We start from the raw sequence: 22,426 nt of genomic DNA on the forward strand, positions 1-22,426 counted from the left end.
AGGTTTAGCAGGTTTAGGAACACATCTGTATTTATCTTGCTTTGTTTTGCACTCCTCAAGGCACTTTCAGCCAACCCATTTGATTGTGGGTACTCCGAGCTGCTAGTGATGTGGTTGAAATCCCATGTTGCAGTGTCTGTATTTCTCACTGGTGAACTGGGTAATTGTCCGACTACCTGAGGTAGTTGGGTGTGATTGCAGAGTGTGGGGGGCCCCATGCACTGAAAAGTGTCTTTTTAACTTGATAGTGACTGCCTACGAGGTGAAGTTGGGTAAAAGGTCTATCTTAAACCATTCAGAGTATGAATCGACAAGAACCAAATTCTGTTGAGCGTGCCTTTTGAAGATGTCTATTGCCACAGTTGACCAGGGAGGTCCGGCACCACGTGAAGCTGCAACGGCTCTTTCTGTTGGTGCTGCCTGGTGCTGTTACACACTGAGCAAGCTTGTACCTCCTGGTCTATGTTCTCAGTCATCCCTGGCCAAAAAAACTATGTCTCTAGCCCTGCGTTTGGTTGCTTCTGCCCCTGGGTGCCCTCTGTGCAGGATGTTGACATAAATGTTTTGCAGTGAACTTGGAACTACTGCTCTCAGCCCTTTCATTATGATTCTATCATCCATGAGTAATTCATCCCAGAATGGGAAGTAGGGTTGCATTTTAGGCGATAGGCTGTACTACTTGTCAGGACAGCCCCCTTGATAAAAGTGCTCAGGGTCCTCAAAGTATATCTTCAGCCATGCGCTGTCTCAGTTCCTCCAACCAGGAGGAGGAGATGTGCATTACTGTCATTATATCAAACGTGATCTCTTCTTCAGCTTGTTGGATTGGGCATTTTCTGAGAGTACGAGATAGCGCATCGGCTAAGTGCATTTCTTTTCCGCACTTGTCAACTAAAGTCATGTTGTATTTCTGAAGCCTGAGCATCATTCTCTGTAATCGTGCAGGGGCCACATGGATTGGCTTTTTCAGAATTGTGACCAGAGGTAAGTGATCATTCTCTACGGTCACTGGTCTACCATAAATGTAGTTGTTGAATTTTGAGCAGGCAAAAACTACTGCCAACCACTCCTTCTCTATTTGGGCATATCTGGTCTCCCCAGTGGTGAGTGACCTGGACACATAGGCCACTGCTTTTCCATCCTGCAGGCATGCTGCATCCAGACAGTACTGTGATGCATCACAGGTTAGCATGACTGGTCTTCATATGTTGTAGTATGATAGAACAGGTGAGCATGACATATGCCTTTTTAATGCGTGGAATGTGTTTTGTTGTTGCTCTTGCCAGGACCAAACCATGTCTTTATGTGTAAACTGCAATAGCGGGATTTGGAATGAACTTGCTCAGGTAGTTGACCATGCCCAGGAAATGTTGTAGTGCTGTCATGTCTGTTGGTACCGGCATTTCACTGATTGGTCTAGTCTTTGAAGGGTCCACCTTCAGGCCTTATCCTGTGAAAACACGGCCTACATAACTGACCTGGTTCAGTCGAAACCTGCACTTATGGAGGTTGAGCTTAAGATTAACCTTCCGAGCTTTGTCAAGTACCTTTTTAAAATTTGCGTCATGCTCTTCCAAGTCTTTGCCATCAACAATGATAGCACAGAGGTAGCCAGAAAGATTTGCTCCATTGACCTTTGAAATACTTTACTGGCTGAATTGATTCTGACTGGCATTTGTAGGAATCTGTATCAGTCAAAATTCGTGCTGAATGTGGTCAGCACTGATGACTTGTAGTCAAGTTTGAGTTGCCAGAAGGAATTCTTTGTGTCCAAGACCGAGAAAATGATTGTGTCAGCCATCTGCGCAGCAACTTCCTCCACAGTACGCACTGAATGGTGTGGCCATTTTAAAGCTGTATTTCGCTCTCTTGGGTTGATGAAGATCCGGATCTTTTTTCTTAGCAGTCACCATGGAGGACACCCACTCGGTGGGCTCAAAGACTGGGGTAATCACGCCCAGGTCCTGCATTCTGTCCAGCTCGGCCTTAACCCTGTCCTTCATTGTTATCGGTATACGGTGTGCTGGACGAACCACAGGCCTCACTTCTGGGTCGATCCACCTGGAGTTCGTTCCTGGCAGTTTTCCCAGTTCTTCTGTAAAAAGGTCACTGTACTCAGAAAAGATTCTGTGTGTCAGATCATCTTTGGCTGGACTTATCTGGTGTACCTCTCTGCTGACTGAAATGAGATCCATGTCTATGCTTGCGCTTGGGCCCAGCAGAGGCAGGACGTTTTCTTGGACTATGAAAAAAGTTAGTATGTGCAGCTGTTCTTGAACATAGCACCGTCTATAGTCACACTGTGCTGTCAGTTCTAATTGACTTCCTCAGTTGGTTGAACATTCTTCATGACATGACACTGCACTTGGCTCCAGTGTCAACTTTCATGTCTGTTGATTTATCACTGATCTTCATTGTTACAAATGCTTCGTTATTCCATCTGATTCTTGCTAGGTCTCCTGTCATCTGCAGAGTCAATCCATCAATGTAATACTCGTCATCCAAGTTGGTTTGTCCTTGCTCAAGTTCCAATTGGTTAACTATCCTTCTGTATTTGGGTCTCAGGGTAAGTTGCTGCCTAGCTCTGCACCATCTGCTGAAATGGTTCAATTTTTGACAGGCTCTGCACTGCTGACCGAATACCGGGCACTTCTCTTGTCTTGCCACAGGTCACCGCCAGAGTTACCGCATGCCATCCTGAGTGAGAGTGTAGCAGGGCTTCTGGCCATTGCCTGTTCACAGAACCTGCCTGGACTGCATCTATGCTCATGCCTTGCTGCTATGGAGGGGCTAGGTTTCTGCTGTTCTCTTCCTTGGTTTCATAAGCCTTTGTGAGCATTAGTTCATTGTCACGCAGCAGTGCCTTTCTCATGCCTTCATCGCAGTTGCCGCAGACTATCCTGTCTTTAATCAACTCATCTTCTTCTTCTTTGGCTTGGCTTCGTGGACGAAGATTTATGGAGGGGTAAATGTCCACGTCAGCTGCAGGCTCGTTTGTGGCTGACAAGTCCGATGCGGAAAGGCACACAAACACGTTTGCAGCGGTTGCAGGGGAAAATTTGTTGGTTGGGGTTGGGTGTTGGGTTTTTACTCCTTTGTCTTTTGTCAGTGAGGTGGGCTCTGCGGTCTTCTTCAAAGGAGGTTGCTGCCCGACCCATCACAGAGCGCTCCGAAGTCACAGGTCCTTGCCCTGAATTTTAGGTCACTGACATATGAATGAATTGACTCGCCAGGTTTATGACATTAAATCTGTGCCTTTCCATCGTTAAGTTCTTTTGTGGATTGCACATTTCTCAAAATTTTCTTTTTAAACACTCGGGATCCTCACTTGACTCAGCCGGGCTGATAAAGATACCCCCTTCATGCACCTCGTTTGCATATATGAATGACCTTTCCCTTCCAATGGCCTCAGAGCCCGCTAAATTTAGTAAAATGTATGCTTTGACTCGGACAGACTTATCACTATGCGCTACTGCAATGAAAATGTCGTAATCTTGTTCGAATATGCACCAATTCTCGGCCACATTGCATTCAAACACGAGTTGAACAGGCCTTCTGAATCTGTCTGCCATTATGGTGCAGTCATAAATTATTTGAAATCGTGGTGTTGGTTACTCACTTTTCACTTGAAGGTTTCAGGTTCAGACTTCTGTTTGTTGATGCGTTGAATAACCAGACAACACAAAACGGCAACCTCTGACGAATGCTTTACTGTTAATTTCAACAATGCAATGTATAATAGGAGCCCCTGGAAATGGTGTCCACCACCAGCCAAGCTCTGTCTCCTTTTTTTAACTAGCGCGCTTCGCAGGGACTCACGCATGCGCAATAGCATCGTAGCGAGTACAATGGCTGCAGCGGGTGCAGATAGCCAATAGAAGTGGCTATCTACAAGTTGTAAGAAGGCAGACTGGAAATAAAAACAGATCAGCCAGCTTGATCATATGATCAGGATGAAGAAACAACTTAGACAGAAAGCTTTTGCATGGAGTTCACAGTGCAAGAGGTTCTTATTATGATAGTCATTCAACCACACAGTATTGTCGAGCATTACAATGTGTTGAAATGTGTTGGATCACTCTGGAGCAAGATTCTAGAAGTCTCCAGGACATGGTGGATAATGCATCCAATTCAATGCTACCTAATTATGCTCGTATTGTTTTAAAACAAAAGCTTGATGAAAAATGTGGAGTAAAATGTCTTAGAAAAGTAGAAATTGCAGAAAGGTAGGATGAAACATCTATACAAAAGCCTAGAACTAGAATCAGTGGGGTGGGATGGCAGGATGGGCAAGAGGCAGTATGGTTGTTGGACTGATGGTAAAATACTGACATGAAGGGACATAAGCATTGACACAGGATATTTCATTTTGTGGCTCTCGGATGAAATGGATATTGAACTAAATAAGATAGGAGAAGTCAACCAGAAGAGTTTATTTATAAATGGGATTTTAAATCTAATATGCTAGATAAGTAAGCTCCATTACTAAAATATTTATTCAATATCTGGAATAAAGTTAAATTAGAAGCTGATGGATATATATATATATTTTTTCTTTCTTTTCTTTTCTTTCTTTGGCTTGGCTTCACGGACGAAGATTTATGGAGGGGTAATGTCCACATCAGCTGCAGGCTCGTTTGTGGCTGACAAGTCCGATGCGGGACAGGCAGACACGGTTGCAATGGTTGCAAGGGAAAATTGGTGGGTTGGGGTTGGGTGTTGGGTTTTTCCTCCTTTGTCTTTTGTCAGTGAGGTGGGCTCTGCGGTCTTCTTCAAAGGAGGTTGCTGCCTACCGAACTGTGGGGCGCCAAGATGCACGGTTCGAGGCGATATCAGCCCACTGGCGGTGGTCAATGTGGCAGGCACCAAGAGATTTCTTTAAGCAGTCCTTGTACCTCTTCTTTGGTGCACCTCTGTCACGGTGGCCAGTGGAGAGCTCGCCATATAACACGATCTTGGGAAGGCGATGGTCCTCCATTCTGGAGTCATGACCTACCCAGCGCAGTTGGATCTTCAGCAGCGTGGATTCGATGCTGTCGACCTCTGCCATCTCGAGTACTTCGATGTTGGAGATGAAGTCACTCCAATGAATGTTGAAGATGGAGCGGAGACAACACTGGTGGAAGCGTTCTAGGAGCCGTAGGTGATGCCGGTAGAGGACCCATGATTCGGAAATGAACAGGAGTGTGGGTATGACAACGGCTCTGTATACGCTAATCTTTGTGAGGTTTTTCAGTTGGTTGTTTTTCCAGACTCTTTTGTGTAGTCTTCCAAAGGCGCTATTTGCCTTGGCGAGTCTGTTGTCTATCTCATTATCGATCCTTGCATCCGATGAAATGGTGCAGCCGAGATAGGTAAACTGGTTGACCGTTTTGAGTTTTGTGTGCCCGATGGAGATGTGGGGGGGCTGGTAGTCATGGTGGGGAGCTGGCTGATGGAGGACCTCAGTTTTCTTCAGGCTGACTTCCAGGCCAAACATTTTGGCAGTTTCCGCAAAACAGGACGTCAAGCGCTGAAGAGCTGGCTCTGAATATATTATTCAGATGGATATATTATTCATGATGGATATATTATTTCATTAAAAACACCATTAATAAATCCTTCAGAGCTTTTTTCAAAAGATAATCCTTTTTTAAACATATGGTATCACAAGGGAATCTCTAATTTGGGGGATTGTTATGATAATAATAGATTGATGTCTTTTGATCAATTAATGATTAAATATGGTATACCTTTTAACACATTATTTTGTTATTTTCAATTGAGGGCTTTTTTTTAGAGAGAAATTAGAAAATTGATTTTAAAAGATCTTTCAAATTTGGAACAAATGATTAAAATCTTTTATTTCAATTGCATATATATTATTACAAGAACAGACACCTAAAGAAGGTTTGTTTAATTCAAAAGAAAGATGGGAATGAGATTTGGATACGATAATAGATCAACAAGTCTGGCAAAATTTGTGTTGCGGTTATGACAAATGTACGATATAGATTACTTCATTATAATTTTTTTACATCAATTGTATATTACTCCTCAGAAACTGAATAGATGGAGATCAGATTTATCAGATTATTGTTTTAGATGTTGAATAGAAACTAGAACTTTTCTTCACTCTATACAGTCTTGTTCAAAAGTTAACCCTTTTTGGGTTTCTATTAGTAAATTTCTACAACGGATAACTGGAGTGAATTTTCCTTTAAACCCTGAATTATTTTTGAAAGTGTTACTCCTAAATTATTGTTGTCAGATTCCCAATTAAAGTTTGTTAAGTTGGTTTTAGTAATAGCAAGGAAATGTGTGACTGTAACATGGAAATCCGATGATTCATTAACATTAAGATAGATGGCATGCTGAAATCCAACGCTGTATTGCATTAGAAAAAATTACGTATAACTTAAGGGATAAATATTCTTTATTTTTGCAAATTTGGGGTCCATATGCTATAATAATTAAATTAAAATTATGATTTTATTAATTTCTTTTGTGATCAATGAAGTTTTCCCTAAAAATATAACAACTTTATGATGTATTTGAGGTCTTTGAGTGTCAACTGACACAATCCAAATTAATTACTTGTAATTGTTTTATAATGAAATATCTTATATTTTAGTTTTGGGATTAGATTAGTTTTTTTGTAGTTTGTAGTTTTTTTTTAATTTTTAGATTTTAGGATTTATTTTTAGCTTTCATAAATATTTGTTAACCTTTTATTATGTACTTAGGTACAATATTCTTAATTTTTGACATTACATATGTTGAATAAATAAAATATAAAAAAAAGAAAATAAAACCAATTTTGTTTAAGTAGCCATTGTCTTGGTGAATTTCTGTTGCTGCTGGTTTTCGAGTCCTTAGGGCTCGTAACAAAGGGCACAAGAAAAAACCTGAGAAGTAATGGGGAAGGGAATAGCTCTCTGAATGGAGAGAAGATGGAGAGCTGCAGGAAAGGAGACAGAGGATGGAGAAGAGAGGGAGATATGGGAGGGGCTTACAGGAAACAAGAGAAGTTGATGTTGATGCCATCTGGTTGGAGAGTGTCTAGGTGAAATATTTTGCATTGCTCCTCCAATTTATGGTTGACTTCAGCTTGGCAGCGCTTGAGACAGGTCAGCATGGAAATTATTGGCCACTGGGAGATCCCCATTATTGCTGCGGACAGAGTGAAGGTGCTCAACGAAATGATCTCCCAGTCTGTGCCCAGTCTCTCTGATGTAGAAGAGGCCACAATGGGAGCACCGGATGCAGTAGATGAACCCTGCAGATTCATCAGCTGCTTTACTTGGATGTACTGTTTGGGGCCCCACATGTTTGTGAGGGAGGAGGTGTGGATACAAGTGTAGCACTTCCTGGGGCTACAAGAGGTAGTTATTGAGGGGGCACTTAGTGGGAAGGGAGTCACAGAGATGCAGTCACTGTGGAAAGCAGAGAGAGGAGGAAAGGGTAAGATGCATTTAGTGGTGGGATCATGTTGTAGGTGATGGAAATTGTGGAAGATAATATGTTGAATTCAGAGGCAGGTGGGGTGGTAGGTGAGGACAAAGGGAATCCTTCCTTGTTGCATCTAGGTTCGGAGGGGGCCAGGGCAGATGTGCAGGAAACGGAGGAGATGCAGGTAAGAGCCAAATTAATGACAGTAGAGGAGGAGCCATATTTTGTTGAAGGACGAAGACATCTCAGATAATGTGGAATGGAAGACCTCACACTAGAAGCAGACGCAATGGAGACAGAGGAATTGAGAGAAAGGAATAGATTCCTCCAGGGGACAGTGAATGAAGAGATGTAGCCAAGGTAATTGTGGGAGTTGGTGGGTTTGTAGAAAATGTGTGGAGAGAGTTTGTCTCCTGAGATGGAGGCAGAAAGATCGAGAAAGGGGACAGTGTTGCCAGAGATGGGCCAAGTAAATTTGAGGATAGGATGAAAGTTCGCAGCAAAGTGGATAAAATTGAGCTCATCACAGGTGCATGAGGCAGCACCAAAGTAGTCATCAATGTAGTGACTACTTTCCCTTATAGTCACTTGGAAGATAAAAGGATGTTGTTGTCTAAGGCTCATTCAAACAAATTCGTACTAAAGTTAAGTTGAGTTTTCCAGGCACTGATAAGCTTGTCCAAAGTTTATTAAACAATATTAAACATTGTTAACCTTATTATAAGTTGCTAAACATTGTTACAAATCATTAAAATGCTGTTAGATGGTCAATATGAAATGTCAGAACATTCTCTGGATCCTCCAATTCACAGAACAAAATAACTCAACTAACTTTTATCTCCCCAACAAGCCAAGAAACAAACTATGACATTGGCCCAAAGATGTTGCTAGGAGACAGCATAAAAATATGTTAAACAAAAAGCCACAAACAGACTGCTTGCAAGTATGAAATACATTTTAATCCCTACAATCGATGTAGCGGAGAAAGAGTTGAGGGGCCTTGCCTGTTTAGACTTGCAGCATGGATTGTTCCACATAGCAAACAAAAAGACAGGCATAGTTGGTACCTATGTGGGTATAAGACATTATGATAATAAAATCAAAAAATGCTCAGGAGAAAAGCAAATCAAGTAACATCTGTGGAGAGGGAAATAGAGTGAACTCCTCCTGTCAATGACCATGAAAACCTCATAGAAAGCCATGAACCTGAAAACTACATGATCATAGAGAGAATGCATAAATAGCACCTGAGATCAGGAATTAATTTAAGTTCCTGGAACTGTGAAGCAGCACGACTAATGGTTCCTCCATTTCGATTGTCCTTTTAGCCATGACCTACTTTGGCCACCCTACCACCTAATTCCAGAGCTGATAGTGGCTTGCTGCTTTACAAATGTAAATGAATGGGTGTGATAATTGCTGGGCAGCAAAACATAGGGATTTTAGCTTGGACTCATGGAGGCTGAGCAGGTCATGTATTTTTTATCTCTTGCTGGGAGTAAAATATGTTCATGCTATGGCACACTTGTTCTTGACTTATTTTAGAATTTTCTGTAGCGCTGGTACCAAATGGGGAACCCAGTGATTTAATATTAATTTAGAGATGCAGCCAGTAACAGGCCCCACTGACCCATGAGCCTGTGCTGTCCAAATACACCCGTGTCATCAATTTACCCTGTACATTTTGGAGGATGGGAGGAAACCAGAGCACTCAGAGGGAAACCATGGGGTCACAAGGAGAAGGTACAAACTGCATATAGACTGCGGCGGATTTAAACCCGGATCGCTGTAACGGTGTTCTGCTGACCGCTACACTAAACATGATGATTCTCCAAAGTCAAGATACATAGAGCAGGTATTAAGTGAATTTACCATATGATCCATTGTTATTTTTATTAGGAGATATCAAGCCTGAGGGTTGAGATTGACTATGTATCAAATTGAATTTTTATGTTTGGCTTTGGCTGTTTCCATGTTGCTATTACATGGAAATCTGATTTGGTTTTAAGTATGAAAAGATGGCATACTGAAATGAAAGCTTGTATTCCTTTAGAAAAGATAACATATAATTTGAGAGATCAATATTTTTCTTTGTTAAAGTGTGGAGCCCATATTTAAAAATTATTGGTGTTAAGATTTGATCTCTCGGTTCGCTTTGGTGGACGTCTCTGCTCCCGCCGCTAAAAAGTTGATTATGATTGTTTATGATCCTTTTTCCTTTCTTTGTTGGTGGATAGGGGAGGAGGGAGGGTGTTAATGGGGTGGTTGAGGAATGTTGGGGGGGAGGGGTTTATTTAATCATGTGATGTTGGTATTAATATACTGTAATCAATGTTATGTGATTTAAAATTTTAAATAAAATATTAAAAAGATACATAGCAGATGGAAAAATGAGTAGACACTAGTTACAAGCTGACTAACTAGCTATTGAGCAAGACCAAGAACTCAAGCACAATTCATGCTTCATTTTACCCGAATGCCATAAATTGTCAAAAAATGTTTTAAAAAATACACAAAACAAGAGGATTTGAAAGCAAATTCTCCATTCAAATCAAATTAGTGCTTTAATTGAGACTATTAGTTGGAAATAAATCAATAATGGTAATAAAAGATTTGGTAGTTACCATGTAAACATATCACTGATTTAAAAAACAGGCTATTGTAGCAGTAAACAAATAAAAAGGAGTGGCTGATGACTGCAAAGGTACATACAGGATAGATTATCATTGAGCCTTTCAAGGACCGGTTGGACTGATTGCACCTTTATACTAAATTCTTCACTTTAAATTCAAAACTACAAGAGAGAAAACAATTCCAAGCTCACTCAATCTTGATTTGTCTTCTAAAATGACAGAAAAATACTAAACTAATATTGGTAAGTAAATATGAAAGTATTGTTTTAAATATAGTGTTTTTGTAACACATAAATGCCAGTCATGTAACCATGTTAGAGACTGTCCTTTGTAGATTTCAAGTGTGCAATTAATTTGATCTACCACAGCTGTAGTGACAGAAGACAATATGCATACTGAGGTGATCTTTAATATAAGCCTCGCAAGATGCTTGCAATTAACATATGGAACCAGATGAAGACAATGAGAATGAGAGAGAGAGAGAGAGAAAGAGAGAGACAGAGAGAGATGGGCTAAGCTTATTCTTTTCATTAATTTGTAAATTCAGAACAAATATAGGTGAAAGTATTACACAACTTCTCTCCATCTGTTATCATAAAAATGCTAATAGGCAGGCAAGTAGTTTGAATGCCATTCAGTAAACACTATTGTGGGGTTCAAGGCGAAAGAAAAGTATACATTTATCTTGAGAGCGACATTTAATTTTGGTCACCATTCTTCAGTAAGGATATAAATTAATGGAATGGGGAATAGAATGCAGCTAAATGTAAAATGGAATCATTTATAAAAGATTAAATAACTTCAATAGTGTAAAAAATAGATGGAGAACCTGAATAAAATGTATTAAAATAAAAGTTAAACAATCAATACAGCAGGAAATCAATATTACTTAATGCTAACTTAGAATTACAAAACAGAAAGCAAGAAAATAATCGCAAAACACATTTACAAAATATGTTTACTTTAAAGATGTAATAGATCTTGAAATTTCAAGGTGTAAGCAGATAACAAAATGTGGTCCATACTATTCTACTGAGAGATATATCAAGGAACTGACCTGCTTTCTCATATTAAACGATAAAGACAAGCTACTGCATATCATTTAATTATTGTGCTTGTACACAAGATATCAGGGCTGCCAGGCTGGGAAGTAGCTTTTTCCCATGGGCTTTGAGAGATTGATGAACAGTATCCTGTAACTGAGTAAATCATCCTAAAATATTTACATATATTGATTTTAAATTATACCTTCATGTATATTTTTTGATTATTATCAACTGTATATTGGGTGTGTATGTGTGTGCTCCATGGTCCAGAGAAATACTGTTTTATCAAGTTGTATATGCACAGTCAGATAATAAACTTGGAATAGTCAGAACACTTCACCACCCTAAACTATGAACGCTTGTTAGTACATCAGTGGTGAGAGGACGCAAGTTTAAAATATCACAGAAATAATCAAGGAGTTGTGTGTGATATTGTGATGTGGAATCTGATTCACAAGCTACTGCTTATTTTTTTAAAAAGGAATTAATGTGATGAAAAGGTAATTCAGTACTCCAGAGCCAAACACAACAAAGGGACTCAGCAAGTCAAACAGCATCACTGGATGAAAAAAATGGTCAACATTTCGAGTCGAAGCTCTTCAACATGACTGTGGGAAGTTAGTGAAGTTGCAATGCAAAGAAGTCAAGAGTGGAGGGAGTAAAGGAGGGGTTCCACATAGGATTGGCCAACCAGGGGGAGGTGGAATATGACGGACAGAAACAAAAAAAGCAACAGATGCCAGAAGAAGTGGGACAGAGGGGCAAGAAAAACAAAGGGACCAGATAGAGGAAGAGTCATATAGGGTGGAGAAAACAAAGGTTATAAGAGCTGGAACGTGATGTGGAGAAGGTTACAATGGCAGAACAAAATGGGCAGGGGAGGAAGGGGAGAGAAGAGAGAAGAATCGGGAGGTTTATGAAGAATCAGGGATAAGAAGGTTAACGGACGAGGGGTGTTTGATAGCTCTGGGGCTGTACTCACTGGAGTTTAGAAGAATGAGATCTCATTGAAAGGGCTAGATAGAGTGGATGTGGATAAGATGTTTCCAGTAGTGGAGGACTCTATAACCACAGGGCACAGCCTCAGAATAAAAGGATGTCAGTCTAGAACAGAGATGAGGAAAATTTCTTCAGCCAAAGGGAGGTGAATCTGTGCAATTCATTACTACAGACAGCTGTGGAGGCCGTCATTGGGTATATTTAAAGGGAAGTTGATAGCTTCTTGATTAGTAACAGTGTCGAAGATTATGGGTTAATAAACTCAATGGGCCAAATGGCCTAATTCTGCTTTTCTCTATAATGGTCTCACATAGAGGCAATAAACAAAAATTCACTAGAATGATATTGGAGCTTTGGAGGTGCACACTGGTTCATACATTATATATGATACACTTCTATACTCCATTCTCAGGACATAACCAGAAGCAGGAACAACCTCATCATACCCAGATGAAGGGGATGACCTTCATGCAGTTGCTGTTATTCACATCATGGTCAGAGACAGAAATGAAACCATAGAAGATTTAGCTACTTCATAACTCATCCTCTTTTTTCCACACGCCACTTACACAGAAGGGGGGGGGGCGGTGTGGGGGGGAGGAATACATCTTTTACCCTTTCAAGCAGTTACTCAAAATGGCTGAGTTGCGATCGAATATCACATAACAATTTCCCTTAATTCCATTGGGAAACAAAAAATGGCCCAATGATTACAGATTGAAAACTAATAATCCTAGCATCGGATGCAATTTGCAAAAGAAGCTTAAATTTTATCATTTTTTTACATGAAGATTCATTTACTAAGCTCACGTGAAATACCCAGCTCTAATCTTCAGACTGCTCTCAGTTTTAGACTCGCAAATACTTAGACATATTTGAACTCTTTCTCTTTCCTTGTACATCTTGAAAACAACAATCAAATCACATCTTAGCTTGTTTCCAGGGAATATGCTATTTATGTAATAATAATTTCATCCTTGGAATCCAGGGAGTATCCTGGTAAATCTATACTGCATTCCATGCAAGGGATGTGCAGTAAAACCCCTGATATCTGGCACCAACAGGGATTGGTAGATAGTAATAAATGAGTCTTCCGGTTGCTTGAGACTGCATGTTGCAAGAATGAAGAACTAATGGAGAGGTGCACTAATTTTAAACTTCCGTATTTTTTTACCAATTTATTTTCCACAATTTTTTTGCTAATTGCTCAAGCTTGCCGGATGCTTGAGTTCCAGCTAACAGGGATTTTATGATGTTTAATTAACTAAGTGTGGTGCTCAGAGATATTCACAATGCTTTAAGGTGGTCTAATCCATGTTTTGTACAACTAAACATAGCTTCCAGCCATGTGTACTGCAGTCCTCAGGAGATAGGGGACAGGATTACATTATATTGTTTGATTGTTTTTTGTAATCAGACAAAACATTTTAGTGAAAATAAAAATAAAAACAATGCTGGAGAAACTCAGGAGATCAAGCAATGTACTTTATATTGGATATAGCAAAGATAAAGATATATAACTAACGTTTCGGGCTTGAGCCCTTCATCAAGGTATGAACATTTCAGTGACTGCATAGCTCGTTCCTTGAATTATCCCCAATCCACTCAGTTCTCATTTTTGTTGCCACTTTGGTGCAGCACAGTTGGCGTAGCAGTTAGTGCAACGTCTTTGCAGCGCCAGCGATCGGGACTGGACCGGGGTTCAAATCCCACATTGTCTGTAAGGAGATGGTACATCCTCCCCGTGGGTTTTCTCAGTTTCCTCCCACTGTTCAAAATGTACCGGGGATGTAGGTTAATGGGTTGTAAATTGGGTGGCATGGACTTGAGGGTGAAATGACCTGTTACTGAGCTGTATGTCTAAATTTTAAAAAAAAATTAGATTTAGTGTCAAATCTTATCAACACCTCTGGAAAATCCAGATTTTTAAAAATGAGTTACCCTTAATTTAACTTGCTAGCTACATCATCAAGGCATCTTTTATGACATTTGTTAGATGCAATTTCACTTAGATAAAATCATGTTGATTTTTCATAAACATAATATGATTTTCTCAGTGTCCTGTTACAAGGTTTTTTTTACAAGTTTCATTAATAAATGACTTAAAGCTCACTCTTTCTTAGATAATAATTTTACGTCTTCTATCTTCCAGACTGTTGGATTCTCCAAACATCTAGAATATCTTGGAAATATATATATTCACCATCTCTGCATTAGTCTATTAGTTCCAAATGATTTATCAGATTTTTATTCCATTAATACTTTCTCATTCACGATATTCATTATTTTAACTTCTTTATTGCAATTTAAATGCTTGGTTCTTTAATAATTCTGCTCTTTATCGTGAACTGAGATTAAAAAAATATTGGTTTAAGGGATCAACCCTTCCTTTCTTCCACATTATAATTTCTCCAGCTTCTCAAAATAAATCATATTTATTTTTTTACTTTCTTTTAAAATAATTGCAAAGCTCTTACAATCCTTTTTTTTTAGCTTTTTGTTAATTATGATGATTGTGATATTCAATGCAAATTAACTTTATTCTTATTTTAAGGGCATCGACTAAGGATTAGCATGTACTCACCTTGCAGTGCAAAATGATTTACAGAAAGGAGAAATTGTGATTCACTTTCTTCAATTTTTTGTCCACAGTCACTGCTAATTCGTAAAAATATCCCAATTCTCAAGATTAATACATTTCCTGGCAATAATACAAACCTCTTTCCAGATGATGTTATCCTTAGGCTCCTTAGTTCATCAAGGATGGATCATTGTTCAAATGTTGTTTAATTTACAATCATATTTCTCAACATATTTTATTTAAATACAGGTCTCTGAATGAATTACGTACTTACAAAATAATAGCATGCTATGGTCACTTTCCCTTACTTTGAGATGACTAATTAACCTTTCAGGCATAATAGATTGTTCATTTGATGATCCAATGATGGATTGATCAGAAATGCATCTTATAAAATGGTTCTCAAAACTACTTTTGCAAACTTGGTTGGCCCAGACTAAAAGTGAATCAAAGTAGTCTCTAGCCCCTTTCACACTGGCACGTTATCCTAGTAATTAACAACCAACACTTGTGAATTGGCACACAAATCACCCCATGGAGGACCGCATAGGTAGGGTGTATCATCCACAGGGTCATCTGATGCCTGGGTGCCGATTATCCCAGTGTGAAAGGGAAAAAGTAGTGATGTATTGATAATTTTTTTGCTTGAGTCCAGGAACGTGAAGGAAACAAAAGATTAAAAAGAGGGTATAAACTTTGTATTCAATTTACTAAATCCTGATCAATGTAGTACAATCTTGTATTTAAACAAAATTAATCATGCCTAATTATAACATAATTATGAGCCCTTCAGCTCCTGTTGTTGTGCTGACCTATATAAACCTTTATAAATTTATAAAAGAATGTGGGAAAGTGGTAGCAGAAATAAAACAATTTATAAAGGATCATGGGAAAGAGGTAGTGGCAATAAAACACATAGGCACACAATTTACAAAGACCATGGGAAAAGTCGTATAGATAGATAGATAGAGAGAGAGAGAGAGAGAGAGAGAGAGAGAGAGAGAGAGAGAGAGAGAGAGAGAGAACGCAATGGTAGGCCTGCCCTCCCAGAATTCCGTGCGGCAGAGAAAGGGCTGTATGTACAGAGCACTCATGGCGAGGTTTATCTGCCGCACGGAATTCTGGGAGGGCAGGTCCGCCGTCGCTCGATGTGTCACTCAGGCATCACCGGTGGAGGATAGATGCCCCTCTCTTCGGGATGCCTGGTGGGGAGTGAATGCAGAGAACCGGTTAGCAATTGTCCCCTGTGTGAATGGCAAAAATGTCTTCTTTAACTGGTTCATTGAACGGCCAATTTACAGGTTAGCCAGTGTGAAAAGGGCTTCTGATTATTGCATTAACTTTGCCAAGAGCTTGTCTTAATTTGTGATTAATTCCCACTTCCATGTGTACAACTGTTGAGGAATGATAGTAACCATTCCAACAAAAGTTTTATTTTCCTCCTTGTTACATCTTACAAATAATCAAAGCTTTCTCCTATTCTTCTTGTCCAAGATAATCTTACCCTATTGCAGGTAAGACACACTCTATTATTAAGGTTATCATAACCTGAAGAGGGTGCACAAAATCAGTGAACCGGTGCAGACTCGAAAGGCCAACATGGCCTGTTTCCGCTCCGTAAATGGTTATATGGTTATAACCTCAGACCCCTTATCCCCACTTCTCACTTTGGCTGCCTTTTTTTTAAGGTGAAAAACTGCAGTGCTTTGCCAACATTGGCCATCAATAACTACTGCAATACACACATGCTGGAGAAACTCAGCAGGTCATGCTGCATGCAAAGGATGTAAAAAGCAATCAACATTTTTGGGCCTTAATCCTTCCTTACGAACATCATCAATCTCTGCTGTTAGGCCGAGCCAATTTCTGTCTACTTGGGTCAGCACATGTATTTTTTTTTAATGTTTAAAGTGTTCAGATACAATGGTCTATCAATTTTTCCTTGCCAGGTGACTTAAACAAACTCCACAGCAACCAAACTGCCCCCAAATTCAATTCTATGATGGAGAGGACATCTTTAGCTCATGTCTTCAAGTTAAGTTTATTTTCTCATGCACTAAAATGAAATAATGAAGTTTGTTTTGAAGAGGTCCAGCAAGCTATCTCATACATAGCACAACTAGTAAGACAGTACAGAAGTGTAGAGTTACAGAGAGAGAGAGATCAGCTGGTACAGACAACAGCAGGAAAGAAACCATCTTTGAAGCTGGCAGTGCAAGATCTCACTTGTGTAAATCTTCTTCCTGATCAAATTCCTTGGTGTGCACTTGGCAGAGAATCTCAGCTGGTCCCTGAACACCAGCTCCATAGCCAAGAAAGCCCAGTAGTGCCTCTATTTCCTGCGAAGGCTGAGGAAAGTTCATTTCCCACCCTCCATCCTCACTACATTCTACCGAGGATCTTTTGAGAGCATGCTGAACAATTGCATCACCACCTGGTTTGGAAGCAATACCACCTCAGACTGCAAGTCCCTGCAAAGGATAATGAGGTCAATGGAAAAGATCAACAGGGACTCTTTTTCTACCATGACAGATATCTACAACACTCGATGTACGTGGAAAGCAAACATTGTGAAGGATTTCACGCACCCCTCATGTAAACTTTTCGCCCTCTGCCATCTGGTTGGAGGTACTGCAGCACTCGGGCCCTTATGTCTAGATTGGGCAACAGTTTTCTCCCACAAGCCATCAGGCTCCTGAATTCCCAGAACATATGTGGATAGTGTACCGTGGACTTTTATTGTATATGTCTTAATATTTTAACTTATATTTATGTAAATCTGCTCCGTGGTCCTGGAGAAACACTATCGCATCTTTACTGTGTGAGCATGGTATCAACGATAAATAAAGGTGACTCAACTTGAGGGGGTTGGAGAGAGTGTGGCCAGGGTGGCATGAGTTTTCCAATATGTTAGTTGCTTTTCCAAGGCAACAGGAGGTATAGATGGAGCAAATGAAGAAAAGGGGACTGAGCCATGTTCACAACCCTCAGCAGTTTCTTGCAATCTGGACACAGCCTGTTTCTGTACCATGCAATGATGCACCCTGATAGGATCCTTTCCATGGTACATCTACAGATGTTATTAAGGGATGCATATGACATGTCAAATTTCTTCAGGCTCTTGAAGAAGTTAAGGTGCTGGTTTGCCTTTCTGGCCTTTGTATCCAAGTGGGTGGATCAGGACAAGACACTCGAGATGTTTACTCACAATAACTTAAAAATTGCCAACTATCTCCATCTCATCACTGTTGATGTGGACTGGGAAGTGAGCTCAATCCCTCTTCTGGAAGTGTATATCAGGTCTTTGGTCTTGCTGACATTGAGGGAGCAATTGAAAACACACAAACGCTGGAGAAATTCAGCAGGTCAAACAGTGCCTTTGTGTAGCAAAGGTAAAGATACATCACCAATGTTTCGGGCCTGAGCCCTTCTTCAAAATGTGGGGGAACCTGCTGAGTTTCTCTAGCATTTGTGTATTTTTTCAATAACCATGGTGTCAACAGAATCCTGTGTTTTACCCGAGGGAGCAATTGTTGTCCTGGCATTAGTCCCTTTATCACCCTTCTATACTCTGAACAGTTTATGTTAGAGATCCTGTGTGTGTGTGTGTGTGTGTGTGTGTCAGTTGTGTCATCTAAGAATTTATAGGTGGAGTTAGATCAGTATTTGACAAAGCAGTTATGGAAGTGTAGTCAGGGGCTGAGAACCCTGCCTTGCAGAACTCCGGTGTTGAGAATGATTGTGGAGAAGGTGTTTTCACTAATCCTCACTGAATGCAGCCTATGGATGGAAATCTATGGATCCAATTGGAGAAGGGAAGAGGGTTCAAAGGTCATGATCATAAGAGTTTGGGGATGAGCTTGTTCGGGACTATTGTGTTGAAGGCAGAGCTATAGTCAATATGTTCTACAATCCTGGAAAAATGCTTTAACCTTCATACCAAGGTGACAACACGCTTCTCAAAAAGTTGCCATGCCATAAATTTGGTTGAAAATATGGTAGACTTGGACTTTCAAATATAAAATCACTTGCATGTCAGCTATATATAAATAGCACCTCTGTGCAAGAGTAGGGCAGGTCCTGAATTGAGAAGGGTTGCCTTTTAATGAAAGAGGTTGACGTGGAGGCTAGTTACTAATTGAGTCCTTCAGTGATTGATGTTGGTAGGGCTGATCTCTACAGTCCATTGTATGAATTTGGATAGAAATGTTGAGGGTTCTATACATAGATATTGAGTGACTTTAAGATTTATGCCACTCTGGAGAAGGAAAAGATACAACCAATCTAATTAATGTAGTGAAATATATCAGCATCTCGAAGTTATAATTAAAACATGTTGATATTATTGTGGCCAACCTCACACTGTGCTTGGTGCAGGGTTTACTGATGGTAAAGCAACCTGGAATAGTTGGCATTTATCTCTGAAGTTGCATGTCCAGTACCAAGATGTTCTGCTGACAGCACAGTACCTAAATATAAAGCAAACAAATTAAAAATAATAATTTGCAACTTTGTACAACAGCTTGGTTATTCTTCATTTGTAAGTGTTGTTCAGTTAAAGGGCAACTCATGAATATAATAATTATTCCTTATTCCTTCCAGTTGATAGAAAATATAGTGATCTTATACCGGAAAAAAAAACTTCAGGTTTTAGTGTCATTTAACAAGAATTTAAACTCAGGATTGTACAGGTACACAATCCTTTATCCAGACATCTAAAATCTGGAAAGCTCCAAAATGCGACAAGTAGGGAGAGTGACGGCAGTGCAAGTCGGGTGGGCGAGGGGGAAGAGACCGGCAGCGCATGTCGGGCGGGCGAGGGGGGAAGACTGGCAGCGAGTCGGGCAGGCAAGGGGGGGGGGAGACCAGCAGTGCAAGTCGGGCGGGTGGGGGGGGGGAGAGAGACTGGCAGCGCGAGTCGGGCAGGCGAGGGGGGAGGAGATCGCAGTGCGAGTGGGGCGGGCGAGGGGGGGGGGGAGACCTCAGCGCAAGTCGGGCGGCCAAGGGGGGGAGGGGGGAGAGACGGCAGCTCAATTTGGGTGGACTTAAATCTGGCTTTCTGAAATCTGGAAAAATCCAAAATTCGGAAGACACTGTCCCCCCAAGGATTGCGGATAAAGGATTGTGTACCTGTACTATGTTCTTATAGACAATGTGGTAGGTCTTGTTGTGGAGTAGAAGAGAAGTTTGACTTTTCTGAAATTATTTTGTCAATTTTGATAATATTTATTAAGCAACTCTTAATTGCCCTCAGAAAGTGGTGGTTGGTTTCTTGACCAGTTGCAATTCATATCATTCCATTTGAAACATGGAAACAGAATTGGTGTTTGATGCTTTTTTTAAAGCATGAGTTATCTGCAGTTTGAATAAGTTACCAGCTCAATTGAGAAATGTAATTTTGCTGTTAAAGTTTAAAAGGAAGTTGGCCAGATTCCTTTTTATGGCTGCCAATGGTATGTGTAAAATATAGGTGGAAAATGGTGAATACCTGATGTGCACCTGAACTTGTTTTTAATCTTTTAGCGTGTTAGTTAAGAATTTCCATTTATTTTACCCACAGATTTTAAACATTTAAGAGACAACATGGCTGTTGACAGAAGAGTATGTGGGAGTCAATTTGAGTGTGACATGACTGTGATAAGATAGAGAAGCCATTTCCTCCCTTTATTTTGTATATTTGTGACTGCCATCACAGTGAATTTTACCTCACTGCCTTTATATGTTTGTACACAAACTTCACCATTGACAATTTCTTCTTCAATTGGTGATGTATTAAGCCATCACCAGATCTGATACAATAACTCACTCTTTTTAAAGGAAATTTGCACCCAAGCTGAATCCACCCCATTTTACAGACATTCTCTCATTCTTAGCCATATTAAAGTAGCTGGCTGGTTATTAGTAGTCTGAGTCATGTAAAACTCCACAAGTCACCATGAAAATGTTCTACTTAAAGAAAACCAACTGTAACATCCACAACAGTTGTTCTCAATTTACTTCATACAAATAAATTATGGAAAAAAAATATTCTGTATCAATAAAAAGGATGGTACATGCAACAATTCTTTCCTTCATTCACCTCAATATGTGCTGATGTTTTAAAAAAAAATCAAGTTTATCAAAATTAAATTGTTGTGGCGTGCTGCAGTGCGAACAAACAAGCAGAAACAAGAAGACTGTACTACAGGCTTTAATCAGCTTAAACTTGCACACCACATCTCTGTAGACCCTGGCTCCACATGCCTGACTATTTCCAATGGGGCTGGCTCACATCTTTATACAGGCCGGTGATTGACAGCAGGCAGGTGCGGGCATCCTCCCAGGTTTCTTACCCGCAGGTAGTGGTTGCCCCCTGCAGTAGGCTGGTAGGAGTGCAGTCTGTGTAGTAGTTGTATCACCACATTCACCTGGGAGAGTGGGGGGGGGGCGGTGCTCTTGGTATCAAGTAATCAAAAGGCATATTTACAAGTTCAGGCGGTCCAGCAGTCGTCTTTGTCTCTGGGACCATTTCAGAATAGGCTTCTGGTCAATGGTCAGTGGGGGCAGGGCTGCCTGAAAATCAGCTGGTTCCGGGGTGGCCGGCAGTGTGGGCGGGTTGGTGTCTGACAGAGTGGGGTTGTCTACCAGTTCAGGGGTGTAGGTGCAGGGTGGGTCTGTGGGGGGTGGTGGCCTGTGGAGAAGCAGAGAGAGGGTGTCAGCCCCAGGGGAATCCTGGATGGGCCAGTGGTGCCTGTATGGGGAGCTGAGCCCCTGCTGGTGCCTGATTCCTGGTCAAGATGGTGTCCTCATGTCCATGGGGGTACCTCACTTAGGCATTATTTGGGTTCGCATGGAGGAGGTGCATCCGCTTGACCAAGGGGTCGGATTTGTGGATCTGCTTACAGAGGAGTACTGGTCCTGGAGACATCAGCCACACTGGCAGGGAGACGTCAGTTGCCAATTTCCTAGGAAAGGAGAAATGGTGTTTGAGAGGGATCCGATTGGTACCTGGGCACGGGCTTGCTAGCTCTCACAGTTCCCCCAGGTAAGCGTCTGCCATCTCACCTGGCTGTTGTACCCTGATGCTGAGCAGGTACGAGGCATAGAGTATGTTCGTCGGGGGCCGGTACATGCCTTGTAGGGTGGCCATGGCTGCTTCGAACTCCGTGCAGTCTCAGATTGCCTGGAAAGTGCAGGGGCCCAGCTTAGTGCATAGTACCATGAGTTTCTTCTGGTTTGTATTGATGACCTCAGCTTACATGTGGATAATCGCCTCAATCGCATGCCTCCAGATCTTGAAGTATGCTGGAGTATCCGAGTTCTGAGGGTCGATATCCAGCCTCTTGCTGGTGAGGAACTTCTCCATAGTCCTTTTAATTTTAAGCTGATTAAATTGTGGCGCGCTGGAGTGCAAACAAACAAGCACAATCAACAAAAAGGCTGTTCTACAGGCTTTAATTAGTTTAAATTTGCACATCCGGTCTCTGTAGCCCCTAGCTCCATGTGTCTGACTGTCCCCGAAGGGGCCGACTCGAGTCTTTAATATGGGCCGGTGATTGACAGCAGGCAGGTGGGGCCAACCTCCCAGGTTTCCTACCTGCAGGGTATAGTGGCCGATAGGTGATAAAAAGAGGTGATAAAGAGCACCCAAATTCAATTCATTTAGATCACTTTTGTTAACTGCCATTTACCATTGGTTTTCTCATCTCTACACCCTACCAGGTATAATGACTCAATATCGTTTTATGGAGCCCGTG

At 40.9% G+C, this 22,426-nt stretch overlaps 1 protein-coding gene across 9 annotated transcripts in view; it reads right to left on the bottom strand.

Moving 5' to 3' along the window:
- Positions 1-22,426, bottom strand: part of idua (alpha-L-iduronidase) — a 236,747-nt gene that overhangs the window by 160,349 nt on the left and 53,972 nt on the right. For 5 of the 9 annotated variants that reach the window (XM_069926494.1, XM_069926495.1, XM_069926498.1 and 2 more), the window contains 2 exons: positions 21,735-22,072; positions 19,047-19,159 (listed from right to left, as the gene is read on the bottom strand). The exons of 2 other annotated variants lie outside the window; for them this stretch is intronic. In XM_069926494.1, coding sequence (XP_069782595.1) covers positions 19,047-19,105 — 59 coding nt within the window. In that variant the 5' untranslated portion in view covers positions 19,106-19,159; positions 21,735-22,072. The remainder of the gene's footprint in view (positions 1-19,046; positions 19,160-21,734; positions 22,073-22,426) is intronic. 2 more of the 9 variants (XM_069926499.1, XM_069926501.1) reach the window with 1 other exon arrangement.

Source organism: Narcine bancroftii, chromosome 3 (assembly GCF_036971445.1).
Source record: "Narcine bancroftii isolate sNarBan1 chromosome 3, sNarBan1.hap1, whole genome shotgun sequence".
NCBI classification, from domain to species: domain Eukaryota; kingdom Metazoa; phylum Chordata; class Chondrichthyes; order Torpediniformes; family Narcinidae; genus Narcine; species Narcine bancroftii.